Here is a 25,209-nt window from a genome sequence, read left to right on the forward strand (position 1 = left end):
CTGTGCCAGAATTCATTGTGTTAAAGGGGAAACGATGGACCTGGAGAGGGAGGGAATGAGATCACCTGTTTTATTATAATATGTATACACATACACTTTTACTCTACCATGCCAACTATTCCCCTCCACATTGTCTCCACATTCTACCCTGTAGAGGGATATCTTTGTTGGCCATTTTGGTATCAAATGCAAATAATTTCTCAAATAGTTAAAATATACTGGTTTTATAGACCTCTTGATGTGAAATATGGAAAATAATATACAAAACCTTAAAAAATAGCTAAATCAACATAAATTGATATCTTAATTTTAATATTTTAAGTGAAAAATTAGTAAATAAAGATTCTAAAATTATCTGCCTAGCGCTTTCAGGAAAATACAGTGATTCTGGGTAACAAAACTCAAATACAGTAACTTTATAGACTGTTTAGTAAGGGATAGGTTTGGGCCAGAGGAAGATAAAGCTTCAATTATTTGAATGGTGAACCACATCAGTTGTCTAAAATTATTTCCAGTTATTTGGTGACACATTCAAACACTTTCTTATTTGAGAATGAGGACATTTATAATAGGTATTACTAGACCAGTACTTAAAACAACAGTCACAACAGTAGCAACAAAATCTGGATTCCTGATTCACAAGTAATAGTTGTTTTTGGATTAGTTGCTATCCTTCTTGAGCCTATTTTCTTTGTATATCAGATGATTGTGATCTCTGTCCTGTTCCCTCTGAGTGCTGTGAAAGTCATTATGCTTATCATTGCATAACTGCTATGTACCCTTCTCCTCTCTCTAGGTCTCTCCCAAATCTACTTCTTGCCTAGACTTCTCCATCTGAAAGACACCTTTTTCCATGTTTTCACTCAAGTCAGAAAGCTAGAAGTAAGAAATCTTTGCTTCTCTCTTCATTCCATAATTTTCAATCCACCATTGCTTCCTACTAATTTTATCTTAAAACATATCTCACATTCATTTCCTTCTGCCTACTTCTACAAACTGGTTTAAGCCAAGGTTCTTGCTTTTCTAGAGGGCCACAATGCCTGCCATTGTCTCCCTCCTCACTGTTACCCTCTGTGATTCTCACATGCATATACTAGAATCATCTATTAAAAGCATAAATCAGAACTTGTCTCTTTCTTTCTTTTTTAAGATTTATTTATTTATGCACACAGAACAGGGGTAAAGGCCAGAGGTAAAGGGGCAGTGAGAGGATTCACTAGAGACAGAGTGGGGAGCAGAACAGGCTGACTGTCGAAGTACACTGCTGAGGGGAACAGCAGGCAATTCAGGAGAGGTCTGCCATGTGGATTATCCCCCAGGCCCAGGATGGAACTCACACTGAAGTAGCTGCGGCCAGCTTGCAGTGCTGCGTCCTAACCCGTTGCACCACCAGGGAGGGCCAACTTGTCACTTTCTTACTTAAAACCTGCCAGTGAGGATATACTACACAGTTTTTCATTTCACTCCCTGTCCGGGTCCCTTCCTACCTCTTTCCTTTATTAGTTCTTCCACACCCCTCTCACTATCCACAGGAAGGTGCCTCACCATACTGAACCTTTTCCACTATTTCTATAAGGAGTTCCCCTACTCTAAGGTCTATATCCTTTCAGTATTAAAATTCAGCATAATTATAACCTTTCTCAAAAATACGTCTTCTGCCTTCTCTATCTAGTCTACATTATATGTCACCCTTTGTCACTCTCAATCTATGCACTTTCTATTTTTTCCTGAAGCACTTTTCCCTATTTTCAATTACTTACCTATTTATGTATCTGTCTCCTAGTGTAAGACCCAAGAGGCCAGGAGCTTTATCACCATTGTTCACTGCTCAATAACAAGTCATCTCCTTCAATATGGTCACTCAAGGTTCTTGAATGTCTACCAAGTCCTGGGTATATAGTTCATTTTGCCATAGCCCCTGGTCTCAAGAGCTCACAGTCACTTCATGAAAAAGAAAGCTGGACAAGAATTACTTGAAATCACTCTACAGCTTTTAAAATATCTCAGAGATTTTTTTTTTAAAAAAAAAGACTTTTAAGATCAGGGCAATAATTTATCTTCTTATGCTTAAGAATGTTTCAGTTGGGTGGACTTAACACCATTAATTGGTTATTATTCATACAGACATTATATATTCAGAACCAGAAAATTTGCTAGTTTATACAAAGATTTATTCATTTATTGTGTTCATCTTTGTATCTGTGTATCTCTGTGTGTACAAACTTCTATCAGAAAGTTGTCCTAGGGGAGGAAATTATGTCCTTTTAGTAAACAGTGCTACCTTCCAGAATCCCTGCAGAGGGAAAAAGGAGGTGTGGGGTAGAGGTAAGAGTGGCAATCTAATGTGATGTAGAAATAGATAAAAAGAATAGATGGGAAAAGATCATCTCTTCCAATAAAGCATATGTAGTGAGCAGTGTAAACATGCATGGCTGTGAAATACTAAAATCCTCACACTAAAGTTTGTTAAAAATCTGCTAAGAATTCAAATAATTCAAGACCTACTAATGCAGGATTTAGAAATGTAGCCCAAATTTAACACCAGACAACCTAAATTATTAAACAAATAAAGAAAATAGTCATAGAATAAATATGGCAGCTATCATAACTTTGAGAACAGTTTAATTTGTACAACTTTGACAAAGTAGACCTACCACACAAAATAAAAGTTGTCTATAAAGGCAAAGCATTATTTCCACAATCGGGATGCTTCTCATCAGAAAATTAGTAATTTAGGATTAATATTATTAAAAAGTTGAGAAATCTGGAAGTGTCCATCCTCCCTTCTAAAGACTGTCCTCAACAGAGCACTCAACAATAGAATCTGAAAGTATGATGATACCCCAGAACATCTCCTAGGGCTAGGAGCTAAGAAACTAAAAGCCTTCTTTTATGAATTTATGTTTTACATTAAAAGTTGCTCTCTAAGTTGTCTGCTTTAAAGGATAGCCTGCTCTGGAAGGTGTAAGTCTTGAGATAGGCAAAGAGAAGACAACATGTTAAGATTCACTTAGTATTGAATTTAGGCTTTGTAATTGATATATGCATTCTCCTTGCAATCTTGCATTTCCCCTAGTTTACAAATGCAAAATCCATGTCTCAGAATGGCTCCCAAATCTGTCTTCTACATAGGTAAATTATATAGCAGAGATTTGAGCCCCCTCCCCACCCCAGTTGGCCTGCCAAAAACCCATGTTATTTCCCTTGTATGTTTGGCACCTTACAATAAATTAATCCACTAGATTATTTCTCTTAGTAGCAGATAATCAGAACAGCAAAAGCATGCTGAGCATCTCCTGTAGAAGTAGAGGTGATAAGAGAAGGGACAAAAGAGCAGAAGAAGGAGGTAGGATCTTGCCAGTCAGAACAGAAGGAACAGTTCCTTGGAATTCGCTCATCAGTAGGTTTTGTTCTCTGCCTCAAGGAGCTACCAGGAACTCTGGAAACCAAAGCAAAATAAAATTGAAGGAAGCTTTTGATGCCTGCCTCCTGCTTGATTTGCCTCAGTAATGAGATCGAAAGTCCCCTTCAGTATATGAATACCTGAAATTAAAAACTGCAAATATTCATTTAGACTATTTGTTTCCTGTTTACATTTTTCCAATTTCGTTCTCTCACTGGAAAGTAAAATTGGAATGAAGAGAAAGACGAACAGACACAAAAGGGAAGTGAAACTCATTTCGAAAGTAGAATTATTTTTACATTTAAGTTGAACTGTGGGTTCACAACATTCAGCTCTCTACTGGAAACCATTGTGGGTGGGACGTGTTTGTAACTAACAGGGCTTCACCTAATTCATTCTATATGCTTGGCAGAGAAAGACTGAAATGGGAGCCAAATTCCAAAGGGTCTCTAAGGAAAGCAAGATCATACTGTATTCAGAATTATATAGTAACCTGGCCTGAAGAGAGGATTTTTAATGTGTTTGTGCACTTAGAAGTAATTCTTCTAGAATATTGTAATAATGTAGCAACTTTTTAAAGTTCTATTATAAATATATTGCAAACACTGCTTCATAGTTTGGAAAGAAAGACTGCAAATAATTTAGTTAAGTTAAATAAGTTGTTTAGAAACTGAAAATAAAATAATGTGTCAGGGTTTGTGGATACGTTCCACTATGTATGAGAAGCCATATTTTGTTTTTTTGTGTGTGTGAGGAATTTGACTCATCCTCAAATAAACATTGTGCTTTAATTCCTAGTGGTCTCCTTACAATTAGTTGTTGAATTTTACTTTGTTTTGTAACTCATCTGTTGGTTACTATAACTCATTTATAATGTAAAAGGGTGAAAATGTGAGAAGGAAGGACACCAAAAATTGTTTATCAGTAAATGGGATAAGCAGAGATGTCATTTTAACTCACTTTCTGGAAAGACATTCCAGAGTTTGGGGGATGATTGAACATCCTTTGGGTGCTTAGAGCCCAAAAGGGAGTGAAGACTCCAGCTTTTTTTTTAAATTGTTATTGCTTACAACCAAATTTACCTCAAAGTGCAGAGTGCATCAGAGTTAATTTAAACGCCGGTTACAAATTCCAAGAAATGTGGAGATATAAACCAGAAAGACAACATGACCTGGAGAGCTGAGCAGGGGTTTGGGAATGTGGACTCTGGTGTTGACCTTGTGTCGGGTTTTGTTTTGTTTTGTTTCAGTTTTGTAGTGATGAAATACAGCTTCTATTCCGGTGACCCCTTTAAGGTAGTACCCAATGCAGATAAAATGAAGCATGTTTGCTTCTTTCTTTCTGGGAAATAAACTGAAAGGACACTGCTCCCGTTTTTCGAAGAGGACATGAGATCCAGAATCCATTATTTTCCTCCATGGATGCAGATGTCATGACCACTCTTGACCTCCAGAAATGGTCAGCCTAGCTGAAGGAGTGGAAATCAGTGGTTGGTAAAAGGTCTGAGGCAGCCAGACCATCTATTCCAGTGATTCTTAAATACTTTGGTATCACACACCCATCTGAGAACATTCTCAGAGTTATGGCCCTTTCCTGGGCTCACATTCACAAAATGACTCCCAAAGCTGTCTAACCCAAAGCCGCTTTGCAAACCATGGTCATAAACCTTACCTCTGCAGTGGAATTTTCCTAAACTCTGAAAATAATTGCCATTCAGGTTATCATCTCTAAGAGAAAGGCAACTCCCTTTGGTGAGGCAAGAGGATGCATCAGTGCTGGGTATTCCATTTTCTTCCCATTTTGTCAACCCTCTGAAGTACAAGATATTTCCCCTGAGGACCGATCAATCTTATGTCTGTTTATCCAAAGGTCCTGTCTTAGGCTTCTCTTCTCTTCCTTCTCTGTTTTTGCATCAGAATCCTTCCCATCTTCACAACCTGCTGCATTTTCTTCTCCCAACAGCCTTCCCTCACCCACAACCCAGAGTGACCATCCTCCTGGTGATTTCTGGTCCTACTTGTTACCAGCCATATGGTAGCCTGTATGTCCCCTTTTGTTTGTTTTTAAATCCATTTTTTGCTATGAAATATTTTGAATATATATATAAATGGAATATAAGAATGCTACTTGTTTTAATGAAATTTTAGCATTATGACATATTTGCATCAAAGACTTAAAAATAATAGTTGTAGTGTAATCTCAGAAACCTTGTCCAGTTCATTCTTTAGTCTTTAAAAAAATTTCCCTCAAGTGAAGCTCTCCCTTCTCCAGTGTTCCTTGAGAACAGAGAATCTAGCCTCATTGTTCTTCTGGTTTGTCCCCCAATATATGGCTCAGTGGTCCCTAATAAAGGAAGCATTACATGTTACCTTGCTTTACTCTTGACAATTCTTTATTGTAGGGTTCTCTTCCATCTTCTTGTTCCTCAAAGCTCAGTTTGCATCCTTTATCAGAAATTTCAGTGTGGCCGCATTCTCTCCTTTCCTGCTATTTTTCTTCTTTTTCACAGAAGGGAAAATTTATATATTTTAAATTATTATTATGTTTCTCTGAATATCTTCTTTTTTCCTTATGAGGAAATAATTTTTAGCACTGTGTCTCAGTTCAGTTTTAAGTAGGCTTGGGGAAGTACTCTTGCTTTTGATCACCTTAAACTTTATTCATATAATATGATATAAATATATACATATACACATACATATGTATACATGTATACATATATACATATGTATATGTGATGAAATGGGCACATTCAATTTCTTACCCCAGATGTTGTTAACCTTATATGTTTGTACGCTACAAAAATTCATTGTTTTTTTTTCCCTCTTGGCAAGCGTGTATTATCCTATTTCACAGGTGAGGAAACCAAGGTCACTAAATGGCATCTTAGGTATCAAAGTTAAGAATAGTTTCATCACCCTAGAAATCCCCTCTATTTCATTACATCCTTTCCTCACTCTTTCCTTCTTCAATACCCTGGCAACCATAATCTTTTTTATTGTCTTTGTCTGAATGCCATAATGCACTATATTTAGAATCAGACAATATTGCCTTTTTGTTGTCTTTCATTGAAAAAAAAATTAATTTAAGGTCCCACCATTTCTTTTTGAGACTTACTAGTTTGTTTGTTTTTTTTTAATCACTGAATTGTATTTCACTGTATGGATAACCACAGCTTGTTTATCCATTTAGGTATAGAGGAATTTCTTGGGTGTTTCTTGCTTTGGATAATCATTAAAAAGTTGCTTTAAATGTTTGGGTGTAAACTTTACTGTGAACTTAAGTTTTTGACTGATTTGTGTGAATGTCATGGATCATGATTGTTAGATTATATGGCAAGAATGTGTTTAGTTTAGAATTACTTCCACATTGTCTTCCAAAATGATTGTCCCGTTTTGTATTACCACTTGCAATAAATGTGAGTTCCTATTGCTTCACATCCTTACCAGTATTTAATAGTCTTTTTTTTTTTGCATGTTAGCCATTCTAATAGGTATATAGTGGTGTATAATTTTTTAAATTTGTAATTCCTGAATGACATGACATTGAGTTCTTTTCATATGCTTATCTGCTATGTGATATTTTTTGTATTATTTCTCATTCTTAAATTTTAAATTATTTAAATACCAGTCCTTTATCAGATTTGTGTTTTACAAATATTTTCTCAGTTTCTGTGCTTTTGTTTTTTGATTCTCTTACAAGTGTATTTCACAGAGCAGAAGTCTTTATTTAATAAGTCCTACTTAATATATATTTTTTATTTATTGGACTTTAGGTGTTATGTTTAGAAACTCATAACCCAGCCCAAGGTCACCTAGATTTTCTCCTTCCTCCATTGCTTGCTAATTTCTGCATGTTTTCATTTACGTTTAAGATCCATTTTGAGTTGATTTTTGTGAAAAGAGTAAGATAAGTGCACAGATGCTTGTTTTTCTTGTTATTGTTAGATTTGTTTTTTTTTTGCATGTGATGTGGAGTCATGTCAGCATTGTTGAAGATATTAATCTTTCTCACTGATTTGTCTGTGCTTCTTTGTTAAAGAGCTGTTAACTATATTTGTATGAGTTGATTTCTGGGCCTCCTGTGTAATCTACAGATCAGTTTATTATTTTAGCAATCGCACCCTCTCTTGATTACTGTAATTTTATAGTAAGTCTTGAGTAGTATTTGTTCTCCGAGTATGTTATTCTTCTTTAGTAACATATTTACTGTTCTGGGTCTTTTGACTTTTTTAATAAATTTTAGAAACAATATGCCAATATCCATAAAAAACTTGATGGGAAATTATCTGGGATGGAATTGATCAAATTGAGAAGAACTGATGTTGAGTTACCCTATTTACGAACATGGAATATATTCCATTTTTTAAGATACTTCGTCTTATTACAGAATTTCATAATTTTCCTCATATAGGTCTTCTACATATTTTGTTAGATTTATACATATATCTCTAGGTGTGTACGTAAATGGTGTTATGTTTAGAATATCAAATTCCATTTATTCATTATGGGTATATAGGAAGGCAATTGACTTTTGTATATTAATTCACAGCTTGCAGTCATGTTCTAGTCACTTAGCAATTCCTGTAGGGTATATTTTGGGGAGTGGGGAGAACACAGTTCTTTGGAGTTTTCTACACAGTCATTTTATCTGTAAGCAACGAACAAATATATTTCTTTCTTTCCAACCTGTACATTTGTATTTCCTTTTCTTTTCTCATTGCATCAGCTACAATTTCCAGTATGTTATTGAATAATGAATTATGAAGAGGAATATTTTTTGCATGTTTTCAATCTTAGGAGAGAAAATCTGGTTTCTTGTCAGTAAAAAGTAATGTTAGCTGTGCGGTTTTTTTGTAGATGTCTGTTGTTAACTTGAGAAAGTTCTTTTCTATTCTTAGTTTGCTGAATGTTTTTATCATGAATGGATGTTGGTTTTTTCAAATATCTTTTCTGTTTCTACTGATATGATCATATAACTTTTTATGTTCTCTAACCAACCTGTTGTTATGAGGGACTATGTTAATTGATATTTTAGTATTAACCCAACCTTGCATATCTGAAATAAATCCCACTTGGTCATGTAACATAATTCTTTTTATACATTATTGAATCTGATGCTCTAGTATTTTGTTGAAGATTTTTGCATCTATATTAGTAGTTTATATAGATTTTCAGTTTCACTTTCTCATAATGGTTTTACCTTGTTTGGATTTTCAAGTAACGTTGTCCTCATAGAATGAGTTAGGAAATGTTCTACTTCTATTTTCTATAAGAGACTATAGAGAAATATTCTCTTAAGTGTTTGGTAGATTCACCAATTATGGCATTTGTCCTGGTGTTTTAAGTTTTTGAAGGTTACTAATTAGCAACTTGGTATATTTAACAGTATAGGTCTACTCAGGTTAGATTGCTAAACCATGTATCTAGTTGTATATGGAATATCTCATGATTTATTTGTTTATATATTTTTTAATCAAAAGTGTGGAGTTTTGAAGTGTGCAGATGATATTTTTAAATTTGATATCTAAGATTTAGTATAGTGACTGAGACATTTCTTTGAATGTTGAATCAGTTGTGTTAAAATTCTTATAAGAAATATTTTGAAGAGCACTCCAGTTATAAAAATAGGGACATGAGTTTGTTATTTTTAGTGTAATGTTTACACTTCACAAAGGACAAATCTACCAAGCTTTTTAAACTGGTTTGGTTTTGTGGTGCATTTTAATGTTAAACAATAGTGAATTTACCAATTGAGAGAAAGCTGGCAATAGTGAATCAGAAAATCTTAAAGGAGTTTAACCTAAAATGATGGCATTTGTCATTGGAGGAAGTATGAATAAAATTGTAAGAGTTGAGTCACCAATTTCCTGTATCTAGAAATTATCTGTTCCATAAAACAGAACACACTTGAATAAACACAAAACCCTGAATCCTACTGGGAAGAACTGATCTTTAAAAATTACAAAACAGGACGTTAGACTTGTAATTTAAATTTCTGCTTAGTCTTTGTCTATGATTAAATATTATGTTCAGGATAAAGAATGAGCTAGAGGGTCTTTTTAACCTCTCTGATCTGCTAACTGCTATTGTATAACTGAGGTACCTTCTGTTTCCCAAAGGGTAAGCTGCAGGCTGCTTTCTCTGCACCCTATGTTTAGATTGCATGTGAACTCCTCAGTACTACATCTGCTGAAACTTGGGATTGCCTTTCATAGATGTGTTCAGGCTCTTTTGGTCAGAGAGACCAAAGCATAAACATTGTACTGACAAGTTCAGGTCATGGAGCAGATTTTGGTCACTGAACTGACCAAACAGGTTATAAGGAAACAACATTTTAGCAATAGTGGCAACTTGTTTATATGATCTGATCCCAGCATTTTGCATGTATTTAAGACTATATAAATCTATTTTTGAGAATTGTGATGATTATGGTAAATACCCAGATTTCCTGATGAAGAGGACTACTGTATTTTCTCAAAGATTTTATCACATTACTTGTCAGCCTTTCTTTCCTAGTCTGTGAAGTTTTCTGCTGCATAGCATTTTTTAATATATGTACTTATATATAAATAATAATAATAATCCATGCATGTTAAAATGCCTAGTCCCAGTAGTGTATTAAATAATAGTGTATTGTATGGATTAGTATCAGAAGAAAATGTACACAGTTTGTTAATTATAAGATTATGTGGTATAGTGGATAAATTATGATATGCTTGATTGCTAAACTGGTTATTTATATGTATGTAATATTTGCAAGGATATTTAATTTGACTTCCATCACTGTAAAATGTTTCAACTTGTTGACACATTTTTTAATGATCCTAAAGGCATTTGATATTTTTCAAGTAAAATGTCTTGTACCAAGGATTTTTGTTGCCATTGAATATTTATTTCGTAGTAATGAGTAAATTTGACATGAAGTGATTAAAAAGAAACCATTGAATTGAAGCATATGCTCTAAATTTTGAATTCTTTTGAATTGAACATTTTTCCATTCATAGAATATGAAGATTTGTGTCCTTCCTCATAAGATCTCTACAAAAAAGTTGAGTGTAGCATTCTGTTACAGTTGGTCTGTAAAGTATATCCCTCTGTATGCATGCAGAGGTTTCATTGTCATGAAAAATATTGTCTTAGCCACATGTTACCTCTACCTGTGCTGTGGTACATTTTGACAAAGATCATGTGTATGGCCTTTCTGTTATACAGTTGAGTCATGTTCAGGAAGTTTCACACTGTGAATTTACTTTGAAACTTAAAACTGGTATGTATTTTTGTTTGTTTTATTTATTTCTGTGATACTATATCTTCTAGGGGCATAGCTATTTTGCATAAACTGATACAAATAGAGCATTACATATGCTCAAAAAGGACATATGTAATGTTACTGTAAGACTGAGAAGGACAAATACAATGATCCTAAAATGGCAGCATGTACACTAAAATCAGTTATTTCTCTATTTCTATACTTGGATGATTTCCAATTCAATGGAATCAGATTTCTCTTCCCTTTTTGGGTTTTGCTATTTCAATGAGTTGCAAACTTCTCAATTTTTTCTTTTCTGCCTTCACCTCGGTGTCCTGCAAACCTCTTTCCTGTGCAGTCTCTCCACAGCTGCATAATTCTCCTAAATTACAAACTTCCTCAGAGTTATCATAGACACATCTTCTGTAAGTACTCCATCAACTCTTTTCAAATCCTCATTGTCCTTTCTCAAATACAGTCCCTCTTCTTAATCCTCTGTTTCAGGCCATGTTCTTACCAAAATTCCCCTGGACAGTTGCAATAGGCTCCTTGTAATATCCACCATCCACACCATGTAGTGATTCTGAAAACACAGATGTGATCATGTCCCTTCCCTGGGTCCAACATCTGTTGCTCCTTGATTCTCCATACATAGAGCAGTGCTTTACAAATTACAGGTTGCAAACTGTGAGAGTAGTGAATTTAGATGAATAAATTGCATTGAATTTTAAAAATGGATTAGAAAAGAAAGTAACAGACTACATCACAATTTGTAAAATGTAAAAAAAATCAAAGAAATAGTTCTATTACAGTCTGCTTCAGTTGTATTTATTCACATAAGTATGAGTGTGTTTAGGTACTTTTTTGTGATGCATGTGTGTGTGTGTGCTCATGTGTTATAGTCATGGAAGTTTTAAAGTTTCTTCCATCAGTCTAATGGAGGAAATTCAAAATTTTTGTCAGAGCATGTAGTTTCTTCAATAATCTGTTTCGCTTACTCTCCTGCCATCATCTGCAGTCAACTCCTCAGAGAAACTTATACCTGTTTCCACTTTAGGAATTTACCATCCTTCTCTAGCAGGAACTTTGCCTTTATAAAAACTAGTTCTTCAGTAGTAGTAGTTTTCAAACTTTTTGGCCTCAGGACCCCTTTAACTTTGAAGAAGTATTGAATACTCTCAAAAAATGTTTATGTGGCCATAAACTATCTTTTTAATATAAGAAACTAGAAATTAAAATGAAGAATTAAAACAATTACTTTTAAAAAATAATACTAAACACATTATATTTTATCTCAAGTAATATATTTTTTGTGAAAAATAACTAATTTTCAAAACAAATAAAATAGGAAGAGTGACATTGTTCTTCATTTTTGCAAATTTCTTTCATGTTTAGCTTGATAGGATACAGATGTATTTTCATATCTGCTTCTGCATTCCATGTGATGCAATGTGTTGTTTAGTTGAAAGATAGAAAGTTCAGACTTGAGCAGATATGTAGCAGGAAAAAGATTCAGTATTTTAATAGCCAGTTAAGATTTTTGTGTGATATATTCATTTTAATACAACACCAAAACTCAACAAGTGGCAATTTTTTTTTAAGATTTATTTATTTGTGCATACAGAACTGGGGTACAGGCCAGAGGCTCAAGGGTGGTGAGAGGATTCACCAGAGACAGAGTGGGGAACAAAACAGGCAGATCTACGAAGTACACTGCTGAGGGGAGCAGCGGGCGGGTCAGGAGAGGTCTGCCAAGCCATGTGGTCTCCTCCATGGCAGGCGGGAATCGAACTCATTCAGAAGTGCTTTTAGCTTCTCAGTGCTGTGCTTTAACCCGCTGTGCCACCAGGGAGGGCCAAGTGGTAATTTCTTAAGTTTAGTTGCAATGTGGATCCAAAACCTGACCCATTAACTTTTCATAGTCTATAACATTAAAATCCATTGGTTTGTTTACTTGCACTGTTAATGAATCCTCTGTATAATTTTACAATATTGTGCAGTGATCATTTTAAAAACACGGTTCTCTGAATGATATGTTATATGGTATCAACAATCACATTAGTTTATATTACCATGGGTTATACCAAATATGTCTAAACTTTGGGAAGTTGGCAAATTTACTGTGACAGATACAAGTTTTCAAAAATTTTAATATTTACAATAAAAACTCTAATTTTTATGTTTGGCAATGAATTCTGTTCACTATTTACCTTGAAATGTCATTCAGCTGAATTAAAGTTTCATGGAACAGTAACCTTACAACATGTAATACATTCAAGTTCCTGCAGTTTGTCACCCAGAACTCATGTTGTAGCTTACGATCTCAGTACCTAACTAGGTGACTGTATTTGGAGCTAGCACCTCAAAAGAGGTGATTAAGTGAATTGAAGCTATTAGGGTAAGTACTAATCCAATATGAGTGGTGTCTTTATAAGAAGAGAAAACTTGGACACATCAAGAGGATAATACAGAGGAAAAACCATGTGAAGACACATAAGAGGAGACACTCTTTAAGTCAAGGAGAGTCTGAGACCTCTGAAGAAATCAAACCTCCAGACACCTTAATCCTGGACTTTGAGAAAAACATTTCTGTTGTTGAAATCACCCAGTCGGTGATGCTTGTTGTGGTAGCCCAAACAAGCTAATTCAGGTGGCAAGAATGAGCACTGCGGAGTTTTCAACTTTGTCCAGGACTGGACATGATGCTGGTGTGTTAGATATCTCTGCTCATCTATAAGTCAAGTCAGTAACATCTGTGATTGGGCTGCATTAACCAATCTGAATGGCTTAATGAAAAGCTATGCTGTTGTGTATAATGAAGCAAAGAGGCCCCACTACCTCTCCCTCCAGCCCATCATGATGCTTTTGCCTGGGTCCAAGCCCACCCACAACTGCTGCTCTAGAAAAGACTTGTCACCCAAGCAATAGGATCTCGAATTTTCAGTAATTTTTTTCAGTCTAATATTTCTGAGACTAAGTGATTTATTAAAAAAAAATCACTTGGAAAATGCAGTACTATAGTAAGGGTTTAAATAGCTAGATAGATTTGTAAGGCTTGAAGTGTTTGTTCTAAATTATTACCTAGCACTATAAGATGGTATAATATAATCATCAAACATGTACTAGTCAGGATTGCATATTTGTTTGGTGTTTGCAATTTTATTAATAATTATATAGTAGTAGTAATAAGATTACAACTAATATTTACATAGTACTACTATGAGCCAAACAATCCTGTGCTCTTCACAAATTTAGCTTCACAGTATTTTGACAGAAATGAGTTTATTTGATCCTAATAATAATAATAATGTTGAGTTAGATAATATAGGTATTATTCTAATTTTTTCAGATAAAAAGACTGAGTCACAGAAAACTTCAATGATTTCCTCAAGATATTTCTTTAATATCTTTAAAACTTTAAGCACAGTACAAATCATCAGACCCAAATAAGTCTTTCCCCAATGATGTTGTGTGTGTGCATAAAGTCAAGCAGAAACAGGCATGCCTTTCTTCGCCTCTGTAGGTTTAGAACAAAGAATGTGAGAATCCATAAAAAAAAGAAAATGACATTGGCTTTCCTAAAGGATCACTAGCTTTCAGCCCTAGCAGGAAAGATGAGGAGTAAAGAATGGAATGCAGAAAACACAGTGTTTCTAACACTATGGGCTGTATGGATTAGAGAACACAATGGAATGGAGCTAGAACTTAAACAAAAGGAGAGACTAAGCGGACACAAGCACAATAAAGAAATTAAAAAGTTACATATGAACAAATCAGAAAAACTATGAAAGGAGCCAAGATATAACAGCAAACAAAGTCTAAGGAGACATTTTTTCTTTTTCCTATTTTTTTTTTCCTTTCTAAGATTTATAGGAGGCAGAATATGTCCAAAAAACAAAAAGAGTTATGCCTTTGAGAGAGGGGAGAAAGAGGCTAGCATATGTCTGTGGAAACTCTGAGGTTCAAACATTCATCAGTATGTTCTTAAAGATAGAAGCTATGTCAGTTTTTATACTCAGATTTCATCCCTAGCCACAGCGAAGTCACTCATGAAAGAAAAGTTTAAAACTTAGTATGATACAGAAAGAAATGGAAAAAGAGCACTTATTAAGTCACGTGATTTCAGTAACCCTTCTTGAAGACATATCTCCTGAGCAAATTTAAGATTACTTTGCAGCAAAAGGGCATTTGAACAAACACAAATATATCGTATTGTTTGTTTCCAACATATAAAGTTGTCATTTAGCTTGATGACTACAATATCTGGGATAGTTTAGAATCTGCCATGTCCATAAAGATACTTAACAAAGCATGTGAGCATTATTGCTTAAACAATACTGTGATTAACTGAATTTTAGACCAACAAAAAAAAAGGGGGGGGGGATTTTTTCTGATTATTGTCACTCCATGATTACTAGTATTTTCCATAACTAGGCAACACGACTGTCTAAGAAACAAAATCCAGCTGAAACTGAACCGTCAAAAGTTTTCCTTCTACAATTTTTTAAGGACTAGAGCAGGATCTCTGTCATACTAACGTTCCTCCTGGATGTCTGGAAAAAGTCTTATAGTCTGGGAAACATCCCAAAGTATGTGCAGTGACCATTGCCACAGGCGTGAGCTTCCTAATGCATTTTGCAGAAATCCCCACCACAATGAAATTGATTACTGTCTGAAATGATTCCCCCCTTCTTCCATATAGTAAGCAGTTAGAATATGCTTTTTTTATATTTTATTACATCCTTAAGTATCTCGTGTGGACTGAATATGACTAGAGAAAGTTGCTGCTCTGGGTTTGATATACAATGTCTGCTTCAAACAGCTCTTTCAAAGTGATGAATTAGGCAAATGGAAATGGAAAAATCTCTGGACTGATGAAGACTACACATATGAAATTGTATATTGATTATTAAAACTTGAGTTTTTGTCCAGTTATCCTACTGAAGATGGATGTGAAGAAAATGGATTTTTCAAGAAACAGGTGGAAAGTGAAAAGAAAATAGAACCTGGAGTGTTGTGATTGTAAGTCTGTCTGCTTTGTGAGGATGGTGTTTATGAGGATGAAGAAGGGGGTGGGAGAGCTTTATGTAATGATTTCACATACTCAAGATTAAATTGTTCAAATCCTTTAATGCTATCAATTCCTTGCATTGTAGCAAAGGAGTGAGCTTGTAGCTTATAGGTAATAATTTGTTTTTTATATTCACCTAATAAAATAATTATAGCAGAGCTGAGTCCAGGATCATTCTAATATAAGGTAGAAAAGAAAAATCTGATGAATTAAAGAAGGAAATTTGCAGAAATGATACTTGACTCATAATAAAGGACAGAGAGACATCAACTCTGATATTTCTAATTCATATGTTCATGGAAGTTTTGTCCATAGTGTTGCTAGAAGTTGGAAGTTTGTTCTGTCTCTGGTATCAATCACATCTCAACCAGACAGCAAACTGAGGCCAGGTCACTGCTGCTAGAAGATTCTTTCCTAACAATGAATGACTCATGTGAGCCAATTGTCTGAAGTTTTGAAGTTCCTAAATAGAAGCTGATGTATGTCTTTTACTGTTGTGCAAACACTGAAGGTATTTCATTTGATAAAAAATAGTTTTGTTGAAAACATAACAACCACACCCTATCTTTGAACGATGCTTAACTGAAAGCACCATCTCGTCATTCATTCATGGGCACCACATTTTCTGAGTATTTTGTATTTCATGTATATGTGGAATGAAATTCTTTTCTTATGGTACACAAATACTCACAGGAGGATGTATGAGATAGTATTTAAGAAACTCAAGCCTTTTACTTACATTGTCAGGAGACTAAATATTTTATACACTTAACTTATGGTCAAAAAGTTATTTATTAAATATCACAGATTGATCTTATATGAGGGGATGATCAGATCATTTTAATCCAGGTTAAACACATGGTTCCAGAAACAAGAAAGATAAAAGACAGACGACCCTCTAGTCAGATCAGTACTGAAAGGAAAGAGTACTTTCATCTTTAACTTCAGAAATGTTCTCACCTCACTTGTGCACCCAAGCATCTTTCCATATAAAAGCATAGCATTCCTGTCTTGCAATAAACCTTTGAGATCATATAGACAAACATCTTTTTTGATAAAGCAATCTGTAACCTAGAAAGGTTAAGTCTTAGCTCAAATAATTACCTGGAGGGAGAAAATCTGGTGTCAGGAGGCAGGTGTGCAGACTACCCAATACAATGTTGATCCTTCTCTTTCCACACACAGTAACCTTCACCTAATTCAGCAGTACTAACTCCACTGTGATCTGAACATAGCAAATCAACTTTTAGAGGGAGTCCCATGTGTACAAACTAGCTGTGCTTCAGGTCAACTGGAAATGACTGGTTTAAGAAATTTCCTTTCTCGTAGAAGCCACTTTGAAAGAGTTAACAGAAGGCATGGTTAGGGGAGGGCACAGGCAGATGGCATTTGGTATGCTATAAAGTTTTTTAACCTGGCCACAGGTTATATGGGAAAATTTAGTTTGTGAAAATTCTGAGAATTATGCATTTCTGGAAACTTCAAAAGTTAGTAAATTTTCAGGGCAATTAATTGTTAAGGAAAGTATATTGGCATCAAAAATTAATTACATATTTAAATTATTTTGCAAGCATATTTTGAAAATGTAAAATAGAAAATATTAAACAAACCTATTATCACTATTTGGTGCTACTAAAGTTCTTACTGTAAAGTAAATTTTATCTATCCTTTGAAGTAGAAAGTTTTTCTAAATGTGGGTTTTCCCTTCAAACTGTGAAATAACTGACAGAATCATTTAAAAACAGAAGCTATTAGGTGCTTACTATATTATCCCACTATGGGAATTATTATAAATTTGTGCTAACTCAAAAAGGTTTTTGTTTTATCTTCATCTGAACCTAAAATTTATGTCTTATTGCTTTGTAAATCTATTTTAAATTTTGTAGTATACCGTTATCTTTTTAAAAGTTGCATTATTTTTTAAAAGAGGTAATGTTTGTTTATACAGTATGATTTAGGGGTACAGTTCACACCTCCTCAAATGTGTGAACTCGTGTAAAATTTCATAGTATTTGTCTTTTTTTCCTTATGATTTATTTCACTTAGCAGAATCCCTTCCAGTTCCATCCGTTTTATCACAAATGGCAAAATTTCATCTTTTTTAATACCTGAGTAGTATTTCATTGTGTATCTATGCCACATTTTCTTAATTCACTCATTTATCATTGGGCACTTAGATTGTTTCTAGAACTTGACTATTGTATTTAGTGCTGCAGTGAACATTGGAGTACATATATTGTCTTTGATTTATTGTCTTTGTATTCCTCTGGTAGCTACCTAGAAAAAGAGGGTGGTTGATCATATGGAACTGTCACTTTTTTTTTTTTTTAAGATTTATTTATTCTTACAGAACTGGGGTACAGGCCAGAGATGCGGAGAGTGAGAGGATTCACCAGAGACAGAGTGGGGTACAGAACAGGCAGATCGACAAAGTACACTGCTGAGGAGAGCAGCGGGTGGGTCAGGAGAGGTCTGCCACGCCATGTGGTCACCTCCAGGGCAGGCGGGGATCGAACTCATGTGGAAGTGGCTTAAGCTTCTTTGTGCTGTGCTCTAACCCACTTCGCCACCAGGGAGGGCCTGGAACTGTCACTTTTAAAGAAAAAAGATTTATTTATGCTTACAGAACTGGGGTACAGGCCAAAGGTGTGGTGGGTGAGAGGGTTCGCCAGAGACAGAGAGGGGAGCAGAACAGGCAGATCTACTGAAATACACTGCTGAGCAAGGCAGTGGGTAGGTCAGGAGAGGTCTGCCATACCATGTGGGTCACCTCCTTGGTTGGGGATCAAACTCATGCTGCAGTGCTTTGGAGAGCTTCATAATGCAGTGCTTTAGCCCATTGTACCACCAGGGAGGGCCCAGGATTGTCACTTTTATGGAGAAAAATAAAACTTATAATTTGGTCTGGCTGGATAATATATTGTTCTAGTCATTTAACTATTATTTAACTGTTGTCATTAACAAGGACAATCTAAATCTACAAATACATACAACATGGAAAATTGGAATATGAATGTATATTTTATCCAGAAAGCTTTACTAGTTATAATTGTTTGTGATGAATCAGAATCATTTTAGGATCTGTTATTATTAATTCCCTTTTTTATTGTTAATAAAATTAAGTACCTTAACTATAGCTAATATAATACAAGTATGAAAAATATCCAGTAACAAACTAGGACATAAATTTAAAGATAAATGCGTAACAGTGTAGGTGCCGAGAGGTAGTTGAATAGATTAGCATTTAAAATAACCTATTATTTTCAGTAATGAGAGGATACATGAAATCAATACATTTTGAAGTTAGTCTTCTCTTCCTCTCCACTCCAGTTACCAATGAAGAGATTTGTTGAGAAAAAGACCAAGTAGACAAAATGCAAAAAAGGAGATCTGTGTTATGAGTAATTTATCTTTGCATAGTAAGGATTCATTTATGTTGAGAGAACGTAAATACTGTTAAGAAATTGATACCAATTTCATAAACATTATGCAAGTATTTTAGTTTCAAATTAGGCTACTCAATAGACATCAAGTAAGCACATTTAAAATTGATCCTAACTTCCTGGAAACTAGCATGTGGATAAAGACCATGTCTACTATAGTCTTTGAATCCTGTTGACTTACAGAACATGTAAAATAATAATGCTTTTTAGAAATGGGGGCATCTATGAACTCATTTGAAGTGCAAACTTAAGATTTTAGTGACAAGCATTGTGGACATTTGCCTCCATGTCCACATTTACAGATCTCTTTGTGCAGCAGATAAAGCACAGTACCTTGGAAATAAAATGATTTCTGTGTGTAGATGAACCCGAAGAGGTTGACATAGATTTAGAGAAGTTTTCAAGATATAAAAGCACACTCTGTCTGTCTCTCTCTCTCTAAATAAATGTATATATATTTAAACTCAGTAAACGGTATCAAGGAGTCATAAAGGAACTTGAGTAAAATACGTTGAACCATTTAGTTATGAGATGAAATGCAAAATTTTGGATTCCATCCAAAATTGAAAATCATATTTAACATATTGAAAATCATATTCCAGAATGGTGTCTCCATTCAAAGACAAGATTCATGTATATTATATACAGTTCATTCCTTGAAATGTTTACCAACAACTGATAAAATTTAAACTACTTTGACTCCCTTAATGGCATCTCAAATATTTGACTACAGGAGAGATTGCTTGCCATATTAACTACAATGTAGATCTGCTTACTGCCCTAAACACCACCATCATCCCCAATTTAGAAAAAAAAAAAAAAAGCAGAAAGAAAACCTGGTTTCCTCATTGGTGATGAAAGCTTCTGTAATAATCAAAAGACTTCAACTCATTATATACACAAGTAAAAACTTAACTTGTTGGTGTCTAAGCTCAATAGGTTAAAGCTACTCAGAGATTCTAAAGTCCAAACTAAGGAATGATGTATAATTCCTGTCAATAATTCTTTCTTTTCAAAAGTGGAATTTGTTTCCTTTCTTTTTACCTTTATGGCCATCAAAGCTTCTTTAAGGTAAATATAAACAAAAAAAGGGAGATAATATATTTATATAAATAAAACGTGTATATAATTTGTATACCATTTAATATAAAAAAAGTTGTTGAATATGTTTGTTACCTTGATTTATGCTGAAATTTGAGGTCCAAGATAAGCCAAGCTGCTCGCCAAAATATTTTTCCTGAGTAGTTAGGTATGGATCTTGTAAAGGATTTTGAAAAAGACATCAAAATTTTATTTTGCTGTTAGACATACATTTTCTTTTCACCAGATCATCTCCAAGTTTTACAAGAATCTCAGTATAATAATTGAGGTGATACAGCTAGGATAATTTTTTCCCACTGGAAATGGAAAGCTTCCTAGAAAAATAATGTTCAGGTTAGAATTACAATCCACAAGTACTGCCGTCCATATAGTGATCCTTACGGACTTGCCTTCAGGTTCTTTACATTCTGTCCTTATAATAGCACTACTGTTCCCTGAAGCATGGAGAAGTGGAGATTTCTTCCTAAGCCCTAGAGTGTTCACTGATTCTGTTTTGTTTCTGCTTCTCTTTTACAGAACAACAGTGCTAAAAAACTAGAGATCTAAAGAGATCTAAAGCCAGTATGGCTGGTAGGAAGTCATGTTTTTGCGGTGGGTAGAGTCTGTGAAGTGGTTGTGCTCAGTCCTCTCTCTTCTGAGATATTTGAAAGCTCCTTATCACTTCTGTGGGGTAAAAGCAAATAGAGAGTTAATGGGACAAAACTATAAATACATTGGAGGCTTTTTCTTTAGCTTTGTGTTCCTGGTCCAATTTAGCTGCATACTTTGTATTCTGCTCACTACCTCCTACTATTTATCTTGTTTGTTTTGTTTTCATTCTTCCTACTTTTAATTAATCCTTAAATTAATTTTAAGTGCTACTTTAGAATATACCATTCTAAACCAGCCAATGTTCTATTTTCCCCTAGTATTGCACCCTCCCCACCACATGCTTTATTTTTTTAGTTGACTTCTTTGGAGAAAGACCTAGAAAAAGAAACAAAACAAAGTGAAAAAGAAACAAACATTTTAAAGTGTTAGAGGAATCATAGTAACAGTGGTTGGAAAAATACATAGTCTACCTTATAGTCTTCTTCTTTTTATACTATCTTTTAATATTATATTTATTATATTATATTTTTATATTTATAGGAGCAGTCCACTCCTATACTTACTGCAGCACTATTTACAATGACTAAAGTATGGAAACAACCTAAATGCCCAAAATCAGGCCACTAGATCAAGGTGTGTTATATATGTACAATTAAATACTATTCAGCAGTTAAAAACGATTAACTCTTGCCATTTGCAACATGGATAAAACTCAAAAGGATGATGCTCAGTGAAATCAGTCCTCAGGAAAAAGAAAAATATTGGGTGGTTTCTTTTTTTTTTAATTTATTTTTATTTATAGGAGAAATATAAAGGAACGAAAAAAGAAATAAAGAAAAAAAAAAAAAAAAAAACACAAACTAACAAGAAACTATCAATTGAAGACATTCAGCAGGAGAGGAGGAGGGAGGGGGATCAAAACAAGAGAAGGAAGAGCACAAGAGACTATGGTGATGATTCATGGGTATCTTGGTGATGGTTATTTTATGGGGACTAGACCTGAGAGGAAAAATCAAACTTGTGCAAAAATGAACAGTGTTGTGAAATATATAAATAAATTAAAGATAAGCTAGCGTAGTCAACAGAGTGTATTTCCTGAATTTTTATATGCTAATTGTATAGCAAATGCTATTTTTTAAAAACCTTTATGCATACAGAACTGGGGTACAGGCCAGAGATGCAGGGGCGGTGAGAGGATTCACCAGAGACAGAGTGGGGAGCAGAACAGGTCAACTGACAAAGTACACTGCTGAGGGGAACAGAGGGTGGGTTGGAGAGGTCTGCCGTGCCATGTGGGTCACCTCCGGGCCTGGGATCAAACTCATGCTGAGGTGTCTTTAGCTTCTTAGTGCTGTGCTTTAGCTCACTGCACCACCAGAGAGGGACCAGCAAATGCTAGTTTTATTTGTTTAGTATATTTAGGTGAAAATTTCTAGAGTTTTTCTTTTTTTCTGAAACCAATTATGGGTTATAATTATAACTTCTAATTAATATAATTCCTGCATGTCTTGAGGTTCTAGAGGTGTCCTTTAACTTATAAGACTTCTTTCTGTTCTACAGGCATAACCACAGTATAAAAAGACTGACCACTTGATATAGTATGTGAATATAATGTGTGAATTTGTTATTTGCTGAAAAAGAGCCAATTTTGGCACATTTTTTGACAGCACCTGATTTGTATTCATATGAAGTTATATATCATCTTTATATATACTTAAATGTATATGCACTTAATTTAAATGCTCACCTATCTTACTGCAGAGAGGTTTGAAGCATGTGACATATTTACATATATTAAATAGTTACACAATATTACACACATATCAATTCATTTATGCAATATAACCATTGTAAATTTTGAAAAATAGGTGGCTTCAAAGACTTTAGTTAGGGAATTGTGGGCTTGTCTAACTGTTGATCACTGGGAAGAGAACTGTAAGGGGAATTTTGAGTGAATGCAAACCTCTTCTTTAATAAGGCGATTCAGTAGCTGTTGTTACAGTGGTTAAATCAAGAAAACAAATATTTAAACATATTATATAAGGTATGCACCAGAAAAATCTAGATTTCTATTCAAGGAAATTTCCTCATGAAGTGAAGAAGGATGGAGTGGAAGACTTGTTTCTCATCTCACATTATCATATGCATATATTACTTTGCTGTAAAAAATTAAATTTATTCTAAAAAGCTTACCTTGAATTTATACAATGTCTAGGTACTATATCTGAAATAAAAAATTAAGAATTTTAATATGGAAAATAGACTATAAACAGCAAAACATTGTACAAAATAATAAGTAATAATATACCTATAAAAACAGAGAAAAGAGGCCCTCCCTGGTGGCGCAGCGGGTTAAAGCAGCACTGAGAATCTAAAGCCGCTTCCGCATGAGTTCGATTCCCACCTGCCCCGGAGGTGACCACATGGTGTGGCAGACCTCTCCTGACCCGCCCGCTGCTCCCCTCAGCAGTGTACTTCATTGATCTGCCTGTTCTGTTCCCCACTCTGTCTCTGGTGAAGCCTCTCGCCGCCCCTGAGCCTCTGGCCTGTACCCCAGTTCTGTATGCACAAATAAATGAATCTTTAAAAAATTAAAAAAAAAAAACCAGAGAAAAGAGTGACTTCTGTTTTCTGGAACTAAGAGAGAGTACAAAGAGGTATAAGTGGCTGTGTGTCCTTCTATGTATAGAGGCAAGGTGAACTCTGAAAGATTTTGAAGAGGAAGTCAGTCAGGGAGATCTCCACAGTTAAAACCCAAAGGTCTCAGTCGAAGAGAGGTAAGGGAAAGATGGAAATATATGGGACAAAGATACAGAAACCTTCCTAGTGGAGGTTTCTTTTTCATGTCCTCACTGTGGCCTAAGAAAACCCTCTCTTACAGCAACTTAAATTAGACCTATCTTCCTTGACAAGAAGAATACTTTCAGTTTTTGTTTTTGTTTTTTTGCATGCTTTTCCTGGGGGTAACTACAGAGGTTAAGAACGTACATTTCATATAGGAAAACTGTGTCTTAATTGTACTTTCAAAATAGAAGACCCTTAGAAAAGATACACATCCAAGACAGATTTTCAAGAAATTCAATATGAAGTTAACTTTTTCTAGATTACAAATGCATGGAGAAAGTAGAACATGGTTCATCTGACCATGATGCTAAAATAGGTAAACTAAATCTCACAGGTGGTCTTCAAGTATAGCCCTAAACCCAGAATCCATTGCACTAATCCAGTTTAAATATTTTAAGAATGTGAACAAATAGCATGAGGTCATTGAAAAAAAAGGATTGTTTGCTTCCATACCCATCTTGGCAGCTGTGGCAGCTGTGGTATCTCTTCAAACACCCAGATTATAGGTTAAATCCTAAAGCCTTTCGATCTTTGCACTAGTTAGAAGTTTCTTGAAATAGCAGACTTCTAATATAATAGAAATGGTGTCATAGAGGTTGTTTGCAAAATGCAAAGGGAAATAATCAGATACATTGTGAATAAAAATGACTTGTAAAGATTTATAGGAAAAACAAGAGAGAGAGAGAGAGAGAGAGAGAGAGAGAGAGAGAGAGAGAGAGAGAGAGAGAGAGAGAGAGAGAGAGAGAGAGAGAGAAAAGTTCTCCAAAGAGAGCTCCACAAAAAATACTTCAAGTCCATATAGAGTTTAGAGGGCACTTGGGAGAGGAAGTGAAGCCTCTGACAGGTGGCAGGGGAAGTAAGTTGACAGATGAGCTTTACATTTCTTGAAAATTTTGTCTTTATCTCAGAGTTCACAGAGGCGGATGGGAAGGGAACAGATGTCAGAAACAGCAATGCTTCTCAGAGAAGATTAAATGGTAGAGGAAATGGAGATCACATTACCAAATAAGACAAGAAGGAAAAGCACTGTGTCTAAGTGGGACTGGATGGAACAACCAGGTGGAATTTGGATCTGAAGTTTGCAGGGATATCATATTAAAGTAGTAAACATCAAGCTATCACAGTGTAGCTGTTTGGGATTCCATTAGTTGATAATCATGATGGGCATTTCCTTTATTTGTTCATAAAATAATGTTTTAGAGGATAATAAAATGAAAAGTTTAAAATTTAGATATGTAGACCACTCCATTTCAGAACTGATGAGAAATTGAAAGCATTATTGCAATGTATTGGAAAGAAGTAGTGGTATTTGGGATTGTCTGAGAGTTGATTGGATCACATGTTTCTTTTCTTCATTCTACACATTCATTCCACTTTCCTACATGTTTTCTACTTACTAGGACAGAGGAGAGTATGGGAACTCAAAATTTGTAATCAGAGACAGTTTGTTATTAAAGATACCTCCCATATGAATATGTATTCACTAACAAAACATTAATAGAAGA

The 25,209-nt window shown here is 34.8% G+C and overlaps 1 protein-coding gene across 5 annotated transcripts in view; it reads left to right on the forward strand.

Annotated features, from left to right (window-relative positions):
• DNM3 (dynamin 3) overlaps window positions 1-25,209 on the forward strand; it is a 484,254-nt gene that overhangs the window by 289,826 nt on the left and 169,219 nt on the right. For 2 of the 5 annotated variants that reach the window (XM_012728990.1, XM_012728991.1), the window contains one exon: window positions 797-1,091. The exons of the other annotated variants lie outside the window; for them this stretch is intronic. Coding sequence is in view for 1 of the 2 variants with exons in the window: in XM_012728991.1 (XP_012584445.1) it covers window positions 797-838 (42 nt within the window). In the remaining variant the exon portion in view is untranslated. Of the gene's footprint in view, window positions 1-796; window positions 1,092-25,209 lie in introns of those variants that run through there. 5 annotated transcript variants of the gene reach the window in all.

Source organism: Condylura cristata, unplaced genomic scaffold (assembly GCF_000260355.1).
Source record: "Condylura cristata isolate star-nosed mole 26May11 unplaced genomic scaffold, ConCri1.0 scaffold00024, whole genome shotgun sequence".
Taxonomy (NCBI): Eukaryota; Metazoa; Chordata; class Mammalia; order Eulipotyphla; family Talpidae; genus Condylura; species Condylura cristata.